The sequence below is a fragment of the Frieseomelitta varia genome, unplaced genomic scaffold, assembly GCF_011392965.1.
Source record: "Frieseomelitta varia isolate USP_RPSP 00005682 unplaced genomic scaffold, Fvar_1.2 scaffold_564, whole genome shotgun sequence".
NCBI lineage: Eukaryota > Metazoa > Arthropoda > Insecta > Hymenoptera > Apidae > Frieseomelitta > Frieseomelitta varia.
In genome coordinates, this window is record NW_025110328.1 from 499301 (window position 1) to 517559 (window position 18259).

Genomic DNA, 18259 nt, shown 5'->3' on the forward strand with positions numbered 1-18259 from the left:
CTCTAATTCAATCTAATCCACGCTATACAATCAGAGAAATTGCCGAGAAATTAAAGATATCGAAGTCTAGTGTACAATATCACTTGCACGAACTTGGATTGGTTTTCAGGTATGACGTTTAGATTTCGCATAATTTGTTGGAAAGGCATTTAGTCGACAAAATTTTTGCGTGTGATTCGCTATTGAAACGCCATGAAGACGAACCTATTTGAAGTGGTTATCATGAGTGATGAAAAATGGATCATCTATAATAATGTTGTTCGAAAAAGATATTGGGACTGAAAAGGAATAGTGTACTATGAGCTTCTGCCACAAAATGAGACTATAAATTCTACGAAATAATGTGATCAATTAAATTAAGTGAAAGCAAATATCAAGAAAAAACGGCCAGAATTAGTTAATAGAAAAGGTGTAAGTTTTCACCACGACAATGCCAGACTTGTTGCAGACTAGAAAAAAATTAAGGGAATTTAACTGGAAAGTTTTTATTCTAGCATATTCCGCTGATATAGCATCCTCAAATTATCACTTATTTAGATCGTCATAAAATTCGCTTAATAGCAAAAATTTTAATTCTCTAGAGGCTTGCAAAATGAGTGTATTTTCTGCATTTTTTGCCGAAAAGGATAGTGAATTTTGGAAGGAGGGAATTATGCAATTGCTCACCAGATGGAAAAAAGTCGTACAAAATAATGGACAATATATTATTGAATAAAAGTTTTGTTATTTATAGAAAGATGTTTATTATTTTATATCCAAAAATGGGACATTAATTTTGGAACAACTGAATACAAGAAATATTTCAAATTGATTACCGAGCTGAATTTTGTGAGTGGTATGTAAATCCAGTAGCAGAAAATGATAAATTTTTATCCATTATTTGATCATTAGACAGACGAGGCAACTTTTACAAGACAAGGCATATTTGATTTCCATAATAATCACGTATGGGCTCATAATAATTCATTCATTAATCCTTTCTTTTTATCAAACCGATTGATTGAATAGTTTTTGAAACATTTTTGTTAACCGAATTTCCTATTTTAATGGATAGTGCAATGTCTCATCTAAACAGTTGGATATAATTAGATGCCTGTCTCGTACATTACGCGAGACAAGGGAAAAAGACACTGATATCAATTTCTTGGTTTCCGAGGTCACAGCTCTTGATACCTGTGGGTGTTAGTTTTAACAAAAAGGACTATGCTACGAAACTAACTTCGTATGAGGAATTAGAAAGAACTACAAATACAGTTTATTGAAATTCAGTTCAATTCTCATGAACATTTTTGTGTTTTTAATTTCATTGTTAACCTATGTCTAACCTATGTCAGATAACAAGAACAACATTTTGAAATGAGGCTTTAAAATTGTTTGGTAATCATCTTCAAGTTATTAAAGACACAAAATTCTGTATCTATGCAGACCAGATAAATATAATTGACTTACTACGTATTCTACGAAAAATCTGTAGCTACTTATTTTATACATATAAATATTCATTTACAATTCTTATATTATATGTAGAAAAAAGCGTTTTCTGACAAACTTTATATGATATTTGTGTGTCGATCCTATACCTTCGACTTGAAATCGAAGGAAGGTATTTGTTAGAAATGAATAACTCTGATTTGATTTGCACTGTCTTTATTATGCAATAAACCCGGTGGTTTCTACTCGATTCAAAAAGCTTGATTTGTTTAAATGACTAAGGTACCGACGACTAAATTCGAAGGAATCGAATATTGAATGAGTAACTACTAAATTGAACTTGAATCAGTGACTAATGTCTGAGGATTAGTTCCCTGATTTGATTGTAAAATATTGAAGTTATTGCCTTTGATTTCTTCAGAGTCCTCTTTTATAATAAGCTTTGAGTTACTCTTTCCAAAGGACTCTGAGAAGTTGATTCTGTAGAGCAGAGGTTGTATTAAGACCAATCAGGAAATATGGGAAGAGGTTTCCAAAATTTCTCATTGCCGCTTATAAGAATGACTCGGGTAGGTTGTCATTTTTAGAAAATGGCCATCTGGAAATTATCCCGTTGCCTGCACAATACTTCGAGTACGTGTCATACGCTCTATGATCAAGAGCAAATAATAAAGTCCCACTACTTCCCAAAATTTCTCGAAAACTATGATAGTAACTTATATAAATGTAATCAAAGAAATAAAAATGCAGTCAGTTTTTCAAATCTGTCTTCATTCTGTTCAACCTAGAGTTAAGCCCAGTTAGACGATACGTTGCTACATTCAGGAACTACTCTTTCAGTTGTAACACGTTAATAATTTCTACGGTTTGTCGAATTGTCGCGCATTTATTTTTGGAACTCGATCAGACTCCCACCGTGACATACGCACGTGTTTATGACATGACAATCCCTATGGAAAAACTCGTCTCATTTGAGACTAACTGAAATTTATAAAGCGTCTAATTAGAATTCTCTAACAATAAGTGGCCTATACCTGTGAGTTTTAAACATAAATGTTTGGAAATTTCTAATTTGACATACTCGGTTTGGAGTACATTCATGTCATAAGTACTGTTGGCCTTAATAATTTGTTCTTTTTTTTTTATATGTAGATTAACCTCTTACAATTTGGCCATTACATAATATAATGCAATACACAAGACAAAATTAGGGTTAGCTAAAGATCTCTGTTATTTTTACAAAAAATTTTTTGAGGATAAAATTGCACTATTTTAAGAGACAAATATATTGCCAGAAATATTTTTTTTATCATTTATTTACAAGAGGTTATCATTATTTTTTGTAATTAACTTATATTTATTTTTGGATATCCTTGTAGAGTGTGAAAAAATTTAACATTCTAAGATCTATACCATTCCGATAGACTGGAACGGACGGGAATGTTTGATTATAATTTCGCATTTGCCGTGAGCAACCATTTGTTGAACATTTGTTGAATGAAATTTAAACCATCCACGCATCCGATAACGATAACGATAAAATTTAAGTTTAAATGATTGTCTGATAGCAGGCACGTGTCCGCAGTGTTAAATGATAAAAAAACTTTTTTGATAAAAAAAACATTTTTAAAGAGAATTATTAGGTTCCTATTATTATACGGTCCACGGTTCTTTGGAAAAGTTTTACCTTTGTAGTGAATAGAATAGAATAGAATAGAATACAAAAAAAATTTGACCTTGAAATTTAAGGTCAAGGTCAATTTTACGGTAAGTTCTAATAAATAGATAATAAATAAATCGAAAGTGTAGAATTCATCTATAGTATCCACGGAAAAACTTTTCTTTCCACTCTGTACATTGTACTAAAAAATTAAGAAGGACCCGGACGCCCACAATGTATCGTCCCTCAGACGTATTGTCCTTGGAAGAATCATTGCTTGTCAGAAATAAAGATGCTTATCTATTCTTATTAGCTTAATGTCTGATACACTTCCCAGAGTCAGAATGTTAATCTGATTTTTGGAACTTGATAGAGTTGCCATTAGCTCGCTCCTCCCCCGTCAGGGATTGGTCCGGTATTGCAGTGCCGCTAGGAATAGCTCAACGATTGGTTCCAAAAATCATTTAATTTTCTGACTCGAGCCTTTCCTTCGCTACAAAGCTTTGCCTTGCAAAGATATGTCGCAGTTCATCAGATGAATGGAAGTTTCTGATCAATCTCCGAGCAAGAAAGTTGAGCAAGTCTTCTTATTCACAATCGCAGTGAGTGAACAAGTGTGTGCAAAATAAAAAATCAAACAAAGACTCTAAGTGAGAATCAAAACCTCCACGGCCAAAGAAGAAAAGATATCATCAGACATCGCTAGCAATAAAGCCGCAACAGCAAACTTAGACTGCGTACTTGAAGGCAAAGCATCCACATGGACGGTGGCTAAGAAAAAAGCCATTGAAAAACCAAAAAATCACTCAAGGTTACCATATCGAGAAAAAGGACCATATCTCTATTAGATTCACCTCCTGTCGCAAATATGCAGAAAGGTATGGAGCACATCAACCCAGACATCCCTACCAAAAACAGGTGCAGCGTCTTCGCTGATTGTCTCATTGGCATCCCAAACGCAAATCACACCGCAACAAATCTAAACTCTCCTGCTAAAAAAATCCAAAATGTAAAATTGACCATCTAAAATTTCTTGACGCACTTAAATCAAAATACCAGAATGCTTCCCAAGCCAAATTTACATCAGACAAACTTAAAATAATGTTTACAAACATAAAAGATTTTACGGAATTTAAAGCCGACGTCAAAGAAAACATTGAATTTCACATCTGTACGGTCCGAGAAAACATTAACCGTAGTGATCAAAAGCATGATCCGACTCCCGACTCCAACCAAAATAAGTGAAAACATTAGATGCCACGGCCTAAATCCTACACACTTGGTATTGAAATACCAACCTACACCAAATACTCCATGTATAGAGTCACGTTCGTGCCCGAAACCACACTGGCACAAATAAATCATATTAGATTCATCGAGAATATCAAAATATAAAATACTAGGAAAAATATGAGTCTTATGAACAAACGATTCAGTATTTCTGTATTTCTACCATGCACACTTCGTCAAACATCGTCAAACTGCAACAAGAAACCAATGTGTGTCAAATGCGCCGAACAACATTACACCAGATCCTGCAGCAAAACCCTAGAAATTCCCCCAACATGCGCCAGTTGCAAAGACGCTCACCCGGCCAATCATTCTCAATGCCCTGCATTACTGGCTAAAAAAGATTAGTAAAGAAAAAATCCAACATGTGCAAAACTCTTTCCCAAACATGCACCTCCTAGCACAGAGCTTCCCCCACCTTATCCCAAACAAAATCCCCACCACCTCCTCCCTTTTCAGGAGGAGGCAAACCTCACTCAAGGCCGTATCACCTCAACGACTCCTATAGCCTCAGCAAACCGAAAATCTCAATCCGAAACTAATAGATTAAATAGATAATATCAAAGCAACAGACCTAGACCAGTTCTTAAAAATGATATTGCTCATCCAGAAATATTACACAAAATGCACAAACAAGAAAGAGTCCGAGCAACAATACTCATAAAGAAAGAACTAGATAATGAGTAGCCATAAAAACCCCATCAACATCTTCTTATGGAATGCCACTAGCGTTAAAAACAAGATATCTGAACTTCACAAATTTTTAATAGATCATAATGCAGATATCGCAATCATCACCGAAACCTGGCTCACCCCAAAACACTCTCAAATTGTAGTTGGGTAACTACAAAATACACAGACAAGACGAATCGATCCATCCATCAACAATAAACCAAGAAGAAGAGTATTAATAGCTGTTCAGAAAGACATTCCTACGGAAGATACACCACAACCAGCCACCTCAAACATGTACTTACCATCAAGATCAAAACCACTCCCAAACTAACAGTCGGAGCAGTATATACTTCCCCCTTCCTCTAAGTCAAAATAAAATAAACCCTTACGATCTGGACGTCATCATACTACCACAAGAACCAAGATTCTACATCATCGGCGGTGACTTCAACTTTAAGCACACCCTATGGAACAATACCAAAAGAAATAAAAATGGTTCCATCCTCAAAAATCATTTCGAGTTACACAATTATCAAATCATTCACAGCTCCACTTACGCTCATAGGAAATCAAACTGCACCCCCTTCAACATTGACATTTTCCTGTTAAATGCCCCCTTTCCACAAAATTGCCACATCATGATTTATCATCAAATCACCTGCCGGTGGACCTCTCACTCACAACTCAAAACAACGCAAGACGACCACACCAAACCGCACAAACCAATTGGAACACATTCGTCAAAAACTGCAACAAATTCAAAATAAACCAGAAACTAAAAACCACAGCCGACATAAACAACAAAATCGAAGCACTCATCCGACTAAAATCCAAAAATCTTTTCGAAACGCAATCCTCCTCCGCAAACCCTCTCTAAACGCAAACCGTTCTCTAAAACCTCATCACGGAGAAAAATAAATACAGGCGGAAGTTTAAAAAAACTGGTAACTCCTTCCACAAGCTACGCAGAAATCTCCTCTCAAATCTCCGCAAACACATCGCAGAACCACGAAACCAAATATGGTAGGACAAGTTTGCAAACATCAAGAAGACGGACCACACACTTTGACAGACCTTCAAGATTATCAGTCTCCTAAAAAACCGGATACCTATATTTCAAAGAACTACATCCCACACATCCCACTATACAGACGAAGAAAATGCCGAAAGCTGTATATACATATGTGTGCATACATATACATATATACATATATGGACACCTGCGCGCGCGCGCGCGCACGCGTGTGTGTACATATATCTTATACAGTGTCACTTCATTATTAATCATCAGCTAAACTTTTGGTGATCTTTGCTATCCCATTCGAACATCATCTCTGACTTCTAACGCACAAACTAGTGAACGCCGCGGATCCTAGCTAGAACCGGATGTACGTGCCGGTTGAGCCAAAAGGTTGCACTTTGTCACTCAACCCGGCTCCGTGATAGCTAGCACACAGTTTCCCCGCAGCCGGGACATGACATATACTCAAAAAATTTCAATGAAATTTCTAAACATGCGTAATTGCACGATTTGATTGAAATTTTGAAGATATTTACATAAAAATAATATTTATAAAAAAAACCTTTGATGACTTGAAAGTTAAGGAAATGTTAAGTTGAGGAAAAGAATTGCGAGATGCTGGTTGCTATATTGTGCCTATACTCCTTGTGTGTATGATAGTTGCTAGAACAGCGAGAGCTGATGTAGTGGACGTTCCCAGGCTTGGACGTTGCGCGAGGCGGTTGAACTAACGCGTATTACTACGTACTCTGAATGCATTTTTATGTTACTCTTACTCTTACTCTTACTAATGCAGCCGCCCTTTTATAGGTCGACTTTCTTTGTGTCTTTACTGATCATGTGATCGAGAAGGTAAGTTAGTTTATGGCTAAGATGTGCTATTGATAAGGTCAGTTCCATAAAGTAATTCTTGCAATCACTTTATGGGCATAACGATACTGCGTCTCGGGAATGTGTCTGACATTATAACATTGTCTGGGTAGTGTCCCCTACATGAAAGAATGTTAGAACAAAGTTATGTAGTATTAAATGACAAATATTATCATTTCTTTCAATAAAATTATTTCTTTTGAGTTTTCAAGGTTATTGTTTTTTTAAATAATGATCTCTTTCCGTATTATTGTAACCGGAGAAAAATAAATTTTACATATATACACATATCATATATTAACATCCAAATAATCTGATATAAAAAAATTATAATAATTTGTGGAAAATAATCAATTGAAGATATTTTTATTTCTTTCTTGAATGTTTATTTTACAAGAAATGTTCAATGTGATTTTTGATGGCTTCAAGCTATTTTCGGATATAATACACAAAAATATATAAAAAATAAGATTGTACGTTGGATTATAACTGTAACAATAGCAGTGCATGTACATTCGCCGCGGAAAGTATGTTGACACGGCAATTCTCCATTTTGAGCTTTTCTTAGTTGTAAGTATAATATGTAAACTTTTTGTTTCTCAAAATGTTGTATCAGCGTTTGTTGACATTGTACGGACAGTTGAGGTTCGTCCTTTGTGTGAAAGAGGTGTATATTGTTGAAGTGTGATTTAGCATCAGGCGGAAAGTAAGTTGATATATATTTTTAGCTGCATTTTTTTATAATTCCTTAAAGATTAATTAAGAATAATTAATTTTTAAATTATACGTTTTGTTTACCATTTTTACATGTAGAAACTATAGTAAGTCTCAAATATTTAATAAACGTTTAAAAGGAGAGATACTCAGACAAATCGCGTCTGACTTTAATATATCGGCAGAATGTGTTAGGAAGGTGGTAAATCTTTTAAAAACTAACGGTACTGCCGAAAATCCTCCGAGATCAAGACGGCTAAGGAAAATAACAGTGGGACAGAATCGCATGACATTAAGAGAGGTGCACAAAAACCGCAACATTTCTCCGAAACAATTGAAATTTGAATTGAATCTTCCTATCAAAGAAACACAAATCTGTATGAGAATAAAAGAAGCAGGATATCATGGCAGAGTATCGAGAAAGCAAGTATCCACTTATCAGCAAACGTAACGTTCAAAGACAATTAGCGTTTGCTAACAACGAGAGGTCACAGCAGTTGAGTCGTCGATTTTAATGAAATTTGGTCTATCGATTCTAAAGCAAATGTAATTTAACTATGTCTAAACATTTGCGTCAATACTCATTATTTACAGAGATATTTAATGTTTTAATCCTTTATCACAGCAACATATACTTCTTTTCTTAAAGCTATAGTAAGCAACGCAGTAGCGAAAAAAAACTAGTGGTGTAGCGGGTTCATACCCCGGATGTTTCAGGGTTTCTCAAATCCTCGGAGAGAGGAATATTTTTGTATTATTTCTATGTTTTCTTTTATTTTTCTGTTTTTTTTTTTTTTTTTATGTTTTTTTTTTTTTTTTTTTTTTTTTTTTTTTTTTATGTAGAATATTATGTTCTACATTTTTATAATGTCCCTAATTATTAATTTATTAAGTATCATTGACAATTCAGTGCAAAACACAATGTCGAACATTACAATTTTTGCAAAAGAACATTACAATGTCTAGAATAAGCGTCATAAAAACAAAAGCAAATCGTTAGTTTATAACTTTATATGTCCCGAATTTCTGGCAATTCTGCATTTTCTGTCCTGGGGAGGACAAACCGATGTTGGCTATTTTAATATTTTAGTATTTTCACAGATGAAGGGAATTATACATCAACATTGGAAATTATACCTCCACATTGCACTCCATTTTATCAGCCGTGCGATGCATATTTTTTCCGACAAATTAAAAATTTTATTAAAAAAATACAAAAAGCCATAGAAATTTTACAAAACAACCGTGAACTTTCACGTAGGGAAAACGCTATCAAAATTCATTCCTTGATTCATAATCAGTTATCTGCACCAGTTTTCAATGCAATGATTAAATATTCCTGGTATGCAACAAAATTAATATCTCATAGATCCATATTTTTCAACGTAAACCAAGTTTACTTTCCAGACGATGTAAGAAACGCAGTGTCCCTGTAAAAATATGGCATTTATAAATTATTATGTTCATACTGCGAGGTATATTTATGCTTTTCATACTTTTATGACGCTTATCATCCTAGACAATGTAATGTTCTTTTGCAAAATATTAGCTAATAAAAATTGTTACGTTCAACGTTGTATTTTATATCGAAATTTTCTGTGATATTATATTTTATATCGAAATTTTCTTATATTTTAAATAAATTAATAATTAGGGATACTATAAAAATGTAAAACACAGTATTCTATATAAAAAAACAAGAAAACCAAAAAGAAAACAAAAGTGGAGATAATACAAAAATATTCCTTTTCTGCGAGGGATTCGCATCCTGAAACCCTCAAACATCTGGGTATGAATCCACTACACCACCAGCCTCGCTACTGCGCTACAACTTGCAACTTTCACAGGAATAGTATATAGATGGATAGAAAGGGTAGAAGAATAAAACATTAAATATCTTTGTAAATAATGAGTATTGACGCAAATGCTTGGACATAGTTAAATTATATTTGCTTTAGAATCGACAGACCAAATTTCATTAAAATCGACGACCCAACTGCTGTGACTTTTCCTTGTAAGCAATTTGTGAATAAACCAATTGACTTTTGGAAAAATGTTATATTCACGGACAAGTCAAACTTTGAATTTCGTAAAAGAAGACTTTCGAACAAAAGAAGACAGTATGGAGAAATGTGGGAGAAAGTTTTAAACCTTCTTTATCACTTCTATCATAAAACACGGAGGTAGAGCATGGGATTGCTAGCATGGAGGTTCTAGTATGGGATTGCTTTTCAGCGGCTGGTGTAGGTAATTTACAATTTATAGAAGGAATATTAACAGGAGAAAAATACGTGTATATTTTGTAATAAAATTTGACAAATTTAGCAGAAAAAATGAACACCCGAGATTCTTTTATTTTACAAATGGACAATGATCCAAAACACGTTTGTAAAGTGGCAAAAAAGTATTATAATGAAAACAATATTCATTTACTGCCATGGCCAGCTCAGAGACTTGATCTGAATTCCATCGAGCATTTCTGGGACCATTTGGACAGAAATGTGCCTGAGCATTGTAAAACTAATAAACAATTATTTCAAAGAGCATTATTAAAAGCATGGTCTAAAATAAACCAAAATATAATTAATAAATTAATAGAAAATACATCAAAAAGGCTTCAAGAGACAATAAATAATCGAGATTACCAAACTTCATATTAAATGTGTGCTTTTTTTACTGCAAACTTTGTTTTTTTACATAACCAATTCTTGTCAACTTACCTTCCGCACACGATTCTTATAAATGACTGATTGTTTTGTAGTTGTTAAACATCTCATACAGTTTATCGTTAAATATATATTTTATTAGATAGTATCAATTAATATGTATCAATTATTTACTCCATTCATCTTAAAACTTTTGACTTAGTTGCCAAAAACAACATTGTTGGTGCTTGTCAACATACTTTCCGCGGCGAGTGTATATGGGATTTTTTTTTATATGTTCTTTGGTATAATAGGATTCTGATTGTAGTAATATGTAAGACCCTAAATTAATTGTAAGACTACTTGCAATCGTTCTTGCGCAACAATTGCACCAATATCAATCGCTATCCGGAAGCAATCGTGAATCGGTGTGCTCATAGGCTTAGCCGTATTCCAGAACAAGATTTCCTGAAATTGGATAAAAATAATAATATTCCGCGGAGCGTGTCACTAGCATGTCACTTCCACCCCGCTCCCAATAACAATTGGAAATACGAATATAAAAACTACCGCGGAATTGCAACGAGGCATTTAATTATTAATTTATAACATCTTGATTATTGAGTTTGCTTGATTTTGATCTTTTGTTGTAATTTTTGGTCTTAAATTTTTGTTGTGATCAATTTCTGTAATTTTTGTCAAGACTATATTATTAAAAACATCAGTTTTCGACTTTTATCTATGACTGACAACTTCTGAATCATAATAATATATTCGATCCTTGAATTACATTACACTGGAACCGTTATTGATCTTTTAGTGTCTTATAAACTTCCGATTATCAACTCTATTGAAGGCCACGACATAATAGCATTTATATTTCATTTTTTATAAAAAGAAAAAAGAAAAGAATAAAATCTGGCTGGTTAGTAGACGATTTTTTACATGACCATTTATCCAACAACGGTTGGGAAAAGTTTCATCCCATAATGTGCAGAATATTCATCATTTTGATATTTCTTGTAAAAACATTTAGAATAGAAAAAGAACAATCTTTTATTGATCACTTTCCTTCAAATTACCATGATTTTTTCATATCTAAGGGTCTCAGATTACCTAAAACTGGACATCATACTTGAAGTGCATCTTTTTTCGACTATAATAATATGGAAAAAGAATATGTCATCACAATTAAAAATACTGCAATGATCTTCAATACTCGAAAACAGATCATTTTGTTGAGAATTATTATACACCACAATATTTATGTTTCGAAACAAAAAAACTTTATTCTGATAGGTTATTTTGTATTATTGAAAACATCAAAGATATCGAAATGAGTACGCTATATTGGGAAAAGTTGTTAGAATGATGATTTTAACAAAATATTTTAAGGTCTTTAAAATGAAAGATACTCTAATAAAAAGTGCGAAACCTCGAATAAGTTGGCTCTTGCACTGGATGTTTTAAGCTAATGGGAATACATTGTAAATTGCAAAAGGATTTGAGTGCATGGCCTTCTGTTTTTGAGAAACTAATAAAAAAATATCAAGCGTAGAGAGATACGAATGTATGATGTTTAGCGTGCAATAAAATTATATTTAGAAATGTTATAAAATTATGTTTTCTGAGTGATATTCACAATCAACATTGCATTTTTGATAATGTAATTTCTTTTATGAACAATTTGTGTTTTATAAATGTTTTTATTACGATTTCCACAAGTAAAATTGTAAAAAGACGCAGGAGTATTATAGTAAATAAAAATAATCAAAAATTTATCAACATAGACTGTAAAAATTTAATACGAAATAAGAGTCGGAACGTTTATTCTGTCGAGTATAGATTACTACTTGTATGTTGTGTATGTTTATGTATATAATTAAGTATAAATGACGTTCGTATCTTCGTATGCTCGACATAATTTAATTAATTTCTTAAAAATAAAAGACTATGCATTCAAGGTTTGTTTTACCATTAACTAAAAGTATGGAATACACATATTTAACAGTTTAACTTAACTAAAAGTATAAAATACACATACATTTCACAGTTTTTGTCATCCTGTGAAAAAAATAATTCTTTTCAAAATTTAGACCACGTAATTATTTTGTAAAAGAGACAGAATTAAATTATTTAAAAAGAAATAATTAATATTTCTTATTAGAAAAAATATAAAAATTTGTATTGACCGCAGCAATATTGTAATACAATGTAGGTATTTTAATACTTACATATGTAGTTATCTGTGGTGTCCCTTAATACTCTTATTGATCAAACATATTAATATATTCTTTATACGGAGGACTGTTTTCTACTATTTTATTATTAGAGTATAAAATATGATACATTGACTTACATAGTATTAGTTTTTTAATATTTTAATATAGTAAATACTATATTATATATAACTGAATATGTTTGAAAAAATATTTGTTACATATACATAGTAAGATATTTCTTTGGGTAAGTAATACAAAATATTTAAAAATGTTCAGAAAAAGAAAAAAAAGTAGCAAACTTGTTCGAATGAACGAAGAGGAACGTATGCGATATATGCAACATCGTCTTGAATTTGAATTAGAAACTAAAAGACGTAAACAACAATTAATTGCTATCTTTACTAAGGTATATTATTTATTAAATTTTCTTACTATAATATTTAAAATAAACTTACAAAAATTATTACAGAACAAATTAAAACACGAAGAAGTATTTTCAAAATTAAATATTGCAAAAATTAATGAAAAATGGAGATATGTTTTGCGACAAATAAAATGCAAGGAATTTCATAAAAACGTAAAATATCTCAATACAACTTTTGACAGAGTAGTAAAAATTAAAGATGCGACAATTTCTTATTTATATAATGAATTAAAAATAGTAGATACAGATCATAGAAAACTTCAAGAAACTTATATTTTACTAATCAATAATATAATTGGTATTTTTTAAATTATTTATATAAAATAATGTATCTAGAATATTATATTATTTTTAAATTTATACGAATTTATGATTTTTCTTTTTATATTATACAGCAATATATAAACAAAAATTAGTAGAATTACATGATATGTATAAATTAAATAATATTAAAATGAATAGTATGATAGAGTTAATTGAATTGAGAAATTACATAGGACAATATAAAGAAATTGCTAACAACATAACCAGAAAATGCATAATCTTTGACCAAACACAAACTATAAGGAAAACATACAACGCTACTAATATTTTTAATATTTTATATTTGGTAATAATTTATTTGGTAATATTTACTTACCGCGTAAAAAATTAATGAAAATTAACAATTAATTTTTATAAAATATACTAGGAGAAGGACAGAGCATCACATTTTATACATCAAGCTTTTTTAAAAATAGAAAAGTTTTGGGAACAGTTATGTAGAATAATAAATGAATATCAAAGAATAATTGAAAACAAAAAAAAGCAGTATGAATATTTAAAAGAACAAGATGATGTTCATCAAATGTGTTTATTACAATATCCAAAAATATATTTACAATTGCAAAATATAATTGAAACTTTAAAAGTCAATGTACGAATACTATCAGAAAAAAGAAAAGTACAAATTGCAAAACTTAAAAGAAAAGATATAAACATACAGGAAAGATACAAAAACATTAAATATAAATTTACTGTAACTCAAATGATAAGTTCTGTACAGTTGAAAAAATTGATTGTTAGAAGCAATGAAGTTTTAAAAGTAAGAACTTTTTTTTTTACTATAATTCCTTCCTTAATTTTTAGGATATAATAATAATGTTTTTTTCTCCTATAGCACTTACAAAAAATTTTGAAAAAAAGTTCCATAATTCTTGAAATAATTAAAATATGCACCACTTTGGAACCTTTATTTTTTAATTTGAAGAAATATTTTATGCAAAATACACTTTATACTGAATACGTCGATGCTAATGTAAGAAATAGAATGAAATAAATATATGTTATTAGAATGACATTGCAATGATTCCAAATAAATTATTTCAGATCCCTGAATCATGTGCTAAAGTCAACAATTTTTGGGAATATTTTAATTATATAAAAGGAAATAATATTTTATTAAAAAAACAAACTAACGAACTTTGTAGAGAAAATAAAAAATTAAAATGTAAACTGCAAATATATTTCTCAGTAGATTCCGGTATGTTAATATATTTAATTACTTTATTGTTTTATTATTTTTTATTATTATAAATAAAAAAATATAGTAGAATTAAGAATGTGTATTATAATTTTTATTTAACATATACCAATTTTATTTCAGGAATAGTTACGAATATCAATTTTGAGTCCTTCAACAACAAAAAAAATACACCTAACGAATATAAGTGGGAAAAACTATCTGATCTTTATCAATAAATGTAGATTATGCTATAAAGCACTGAGGAGATTCTTACAATTTAGTTGATATGATTCTATTGTAATTTAAACATGCATTATTATATTAACACTAAAGCATAACATGTTTTGGAAAAATATATTTACATATATCATTTTGTATTATATTAAATTAACGATGAATAAAAATTCCACCTCCTAATTCTAAATATTTATATGGTCTAGCACGAGTACGACCTTTGACAGAGTGAAAGAAAATTTTTTCTTTCGGTACAAGACCCTCTGATTCCAAATAAATATCAAAACATGCTCGTAATCGTTGAAGTTGTGCAGACAATGTTGGCTGTTTTATCCACATGACATTTACTTCTCTTTCAATATCTCTTAAAATATCTGCAGATGCATGTATTGTAGGACTCATACTTATACTAAATAATGGTGCTATTTTTGGATAATCTGGTTTTATAGCTATTCTAGCAATTAATTCATCTAAAACAAATATCGTAAGTTAACTAATAAAATAAAGATTTATATATTGAATAGTTCTACAATATCTTACAATTGCCTCGACGAAGTATAGCCTCATAAAAGATATCCAATGAAGATACCAGTCCTTGTTCATGAAAAATGGGATTTACATTATTACAATAATTATTCCATGAAATTGTTGAGAATTTCTGTAAAATCGTACTAAGTTTTTGTGGTAAAAGATCATTATTAGCGGTAAAAATTGGCAAATTTCCGTACTCTAATTGTCTAATCTCTGTACATAATTCTAATCTTGCTATTACGCGTCTTTTGATTTCTCTTAATACACATTCAACGCTATCTTGGGTTATTTCACCATTCGTAAACTGAAAAATAGGAATATACAGATTACTTGAAAATAATTTTTACTAAATGATGTATTATTATAACAATATGATTATATTAAAATTTTACTCTTTGTTCTCTAGCATCCGGAGAAATGAAATGTAATCCAGCCATTCTTTGTACCCATTTATATGGGATTCCTAATCCAAGCGATGAAAATTGGCCCAAATTATACCGATTTAATTGATAATAGTTAGCAGGATTTGGACTCTCTAATCCTAAATCTCGTGGATATAACTCGCGTAAAATAGATTCTGATATAAGCATATCTCTATTAAAAAAAAAGATTTGGAATTAATTATAATAGAAAAACAGCAATAATTATACATAATAGCAATATATAAAATGTAATGTACCCTGTACTAATATCCATAATACCATCAGTTTTTAATTTTGATTCCACAGTTACAATTTTCAAAGACATCATATAATAAAATTGTAATGTCAGTTTTGTTTCATCTGGAAAAGATTAATGTTTTAAAATATTCAATTTCAAATTATATGTACAAATCTTTTACTACTAACTTTTCAATTTAATAATTATTTTCACGTTTAAAGGATGCCTTTGTAACAATTTTGTTTTTTTCTCTTCTTGCCTAGCTTCTCTAGATAACCTATGATGTCTTTTTTTATGTACAGGAGTTTCTTCTATGACATTTTCAGAAACAGTTTCAGCATCTGAATCAGATTCTTGCAATGCATCTTGATTATTTGCACGTTTTGCTTCTTCTTCATCACCTTCCACTTTTACTATTATAGAATTATCTGAAAGAAAATCAACATAAAAATAAATCAATAAAATACAAAACATCTTGGATAATAAAAAGACAGTACCATATGCATCTCTGTATGCAGATGCCTTTGCATAAAGAACATACAGAGGTGATGCAAGTAATGCTGCTTTATGATGTTCTTGTCTAACTTTATCCAACAATAAACCAAGACTCTCTTGTAATGGCTTGCTTGCCTAAAAAGATTAATAATTTTAACATCAATTATAAATAATAAACAATACTTTACAAATATGTCAATAATACTTCTAATATTGAGTAAAGTTGTGGTGCAAGATTATCAAGTCTAGTTTGTTTTGATTCAATACTTAATGCTACTGCCTTTTTGTTTTCTGTCAATTCATCACACAAAGCAGCTAATTGTTTTCTTTGTGTTAATTCCCATTCTAGACGTGCCAGTCTTAATTGATGAGGATTATGCTTTGTTATTTCCTAGAAACATTAACTTATATAATATTATAAATAATTTTTATTTTTTATTTCATACCGGTCTAGAAATATTTTCAGGTGCTTCTTTGTAAAACTCTTCTTCTGATACAAGTTGTATCAATTCATCTTTAGACCTGTACATTAATACATATATGTCAAATAAATTAAATACTGTTAACTGAATAGATATACTAAGAATTTTAAATTACTTAAACTGAAGACATTTAACAACTTCTTTTTTTAAATGCATGACTTCATACAACAGATTTTGTAAATGTAAATGTTTACTGTCAACACTACTTTTTGAAGATATAAGAGAATCTCTCGCAAATTTTGTGCGAAATTTTTCCATTCTATTTAATTTTTTGAGTTCGATAAAAGCTAATGATGTTTGAATTTGAAGTTCATGTATTTCGTCTTTAGCCTAAAAATATACAATTTAAGTTTATCAAGTGATATATTTATTATTTATATAAATAGATTTAATTTATGCTTAATTGATATACAAACATTTGCATCTCCATTGGATTTTAATTTAGCAATTTTATTCATAGCTTTACGTATATTATCACAAGTAGATAGGAAACTTTCAGAATCATTTTCTGATAAACGTTCCATAGCTTCCTTTTCTTCATAGCTAATTATAACCTAAATGTACAGGATAGGTACTTTAAAATTCATATATAAATACTTGAAAATTTAGAGACATTGTTTATATTCTTGAAATTGAAAATATTCTTACCTTGTATGTATCTCCATCCTTCAAAGACATTCCAGAATTCCCACTAACTGATTTTCTTCTTTTTTTTGTATTGTCAGAATCGTTTTCTTTGCCCATTTCTTTTGATTTCGACAAAACTTATCATGCGTTAAATATTTAATATTTACTTAATTTTACTCACATTCTAATTATAATTGAAATAATTAAAATTATTATATTATATATACAAATCTATAAACATATGTTTGGAAATATAAAAAAAAACGATATTAATACATATTAATACATATTCTAGATATATTAATAGCTATGTGCATTTACAACATTGAACGTAAATAAACAGAAAAAAGTTATAATTATTTGTAGGTTTGCAAATGTAATCAGTTGATTATTTTATAACATTTTTAATATAAAAAACATATACGATTTTTTGTACATTTGAGAAAATTAATTTTTTATAAAAAAAAATTTTAAAATGATAACCTTATCTTGACCCCGACGTGATTTGAACACGCAACCTTCTGATCTGGAGTCAGACGCGCTACCGTTGCGCCACGGAGTCTGATGTATGTTAAGGTTTTTTTATTATAATTTTCTTAGTATATTATAACGAATTAAGAATATACATACATATGTACACACAACACACACATAAAATAAAAATAAAATATTAGAAAAATTTCTTTTTATAATTTTTTAAAAATATTTAATTAATAGTTAATTGTAAATAATTATACAAAAGACGGGATTGTAAAAATTATGTTCTATAATAAA

General features: G+C 30.2%; 2 protein-coding genes and 2 non-coding genes across 7 annotated transcripts; 2 read left to right on the top strand and 2 right to left on the bottom strand.

Moving 5' to 3' along the window:
* The first annotated feature begins 3363 nt into the window (after positions 1 to 3363).
* LOC122533995 lies at positions 3364 to 3540 on the top strand. The gene has a single exon (XR_006307813.1). It is a non-coding gene; the product is annotated as a U2 spliceosomal RNA (small nuclear RNA).
* A 9168-nt stretch (positions 3541 to 12708) lies between these two features.
* On the top strand, positions 12709 to 14645 carry LOC122533960 (dynein regulatory complex subunit 2). Its single transcript, XM_043664165.1, has 6 exons — positions 12709 to 12934; positions 12998 to 13250; positions 13348 to 13562; positions 13644 to 14036; positions 14112 to 14249; positions 14321 to 14645. The coding sequence occupies exons 1-6, from the start codon at positions 12797 to 12799 to the stop codon at positions 14525 to 14527; spliced, it is 1344 nt and encodes a 447-aa protein (XP_043520100.1). The 5' UTR covers positions 12709 to 12796; the 3' UTR covers positions 14528 to 14645.
* Positions 14551 to 18031, bottom strand: LOC122533959 (THO complex subunit 5 homolog). 4 transcript variants are annotated; one of them, XM_043664161.1, is made up of 12 exons: positions 17969 to 18031; positions 17507 to 17669; positions 17275 to 17412; positions 16974 to 17188; positions 16823 to 16898; positions 16582 to 16767; positions 16379 to 16511; positions 16070 to 16309; positions 15901 to 16003; positions 15614 to 15815; positions 15231 to 15525; positions 14551 to 15160 (listed from the first exon to the last, which is right to left on the bottom strand). In XM_043664161.1, exons 2-12 carry the CDS (start codon positions 17600 to 17602, stop codon positions 14844 to 14846), a joined length of 2001 nt encoding a protein of 666 aa, XP_043520096.1. In that variant the 5' UTR covers positions 17603 to 17669; positions 17969 to 18031; the 3' UTR covers positions 14551 to 14843. The 4 variants fall into 4 exon arrangements, with proteins under 4 accessions (XP_043520096.1, XP_043520098.1, XP_043520097.1 ...); XM_043664163.1 differs by having other exon boundaries at positions 17507 to 17604; positions 17969 to 18029; XM_043664162.1 differs by having other exon boundaries at positions 17507 to 17622; positions 17969 to 18021.
* Trnaw-cca lies at positions 17976 to 18047 on the bottom strand. Its single transcript has one exon. It is a non-coding gene; the product is annotated as a tRNA-Trp (tRNA).
* Positions 18048 to 18259: the final 212 nt, after the last annotated feature.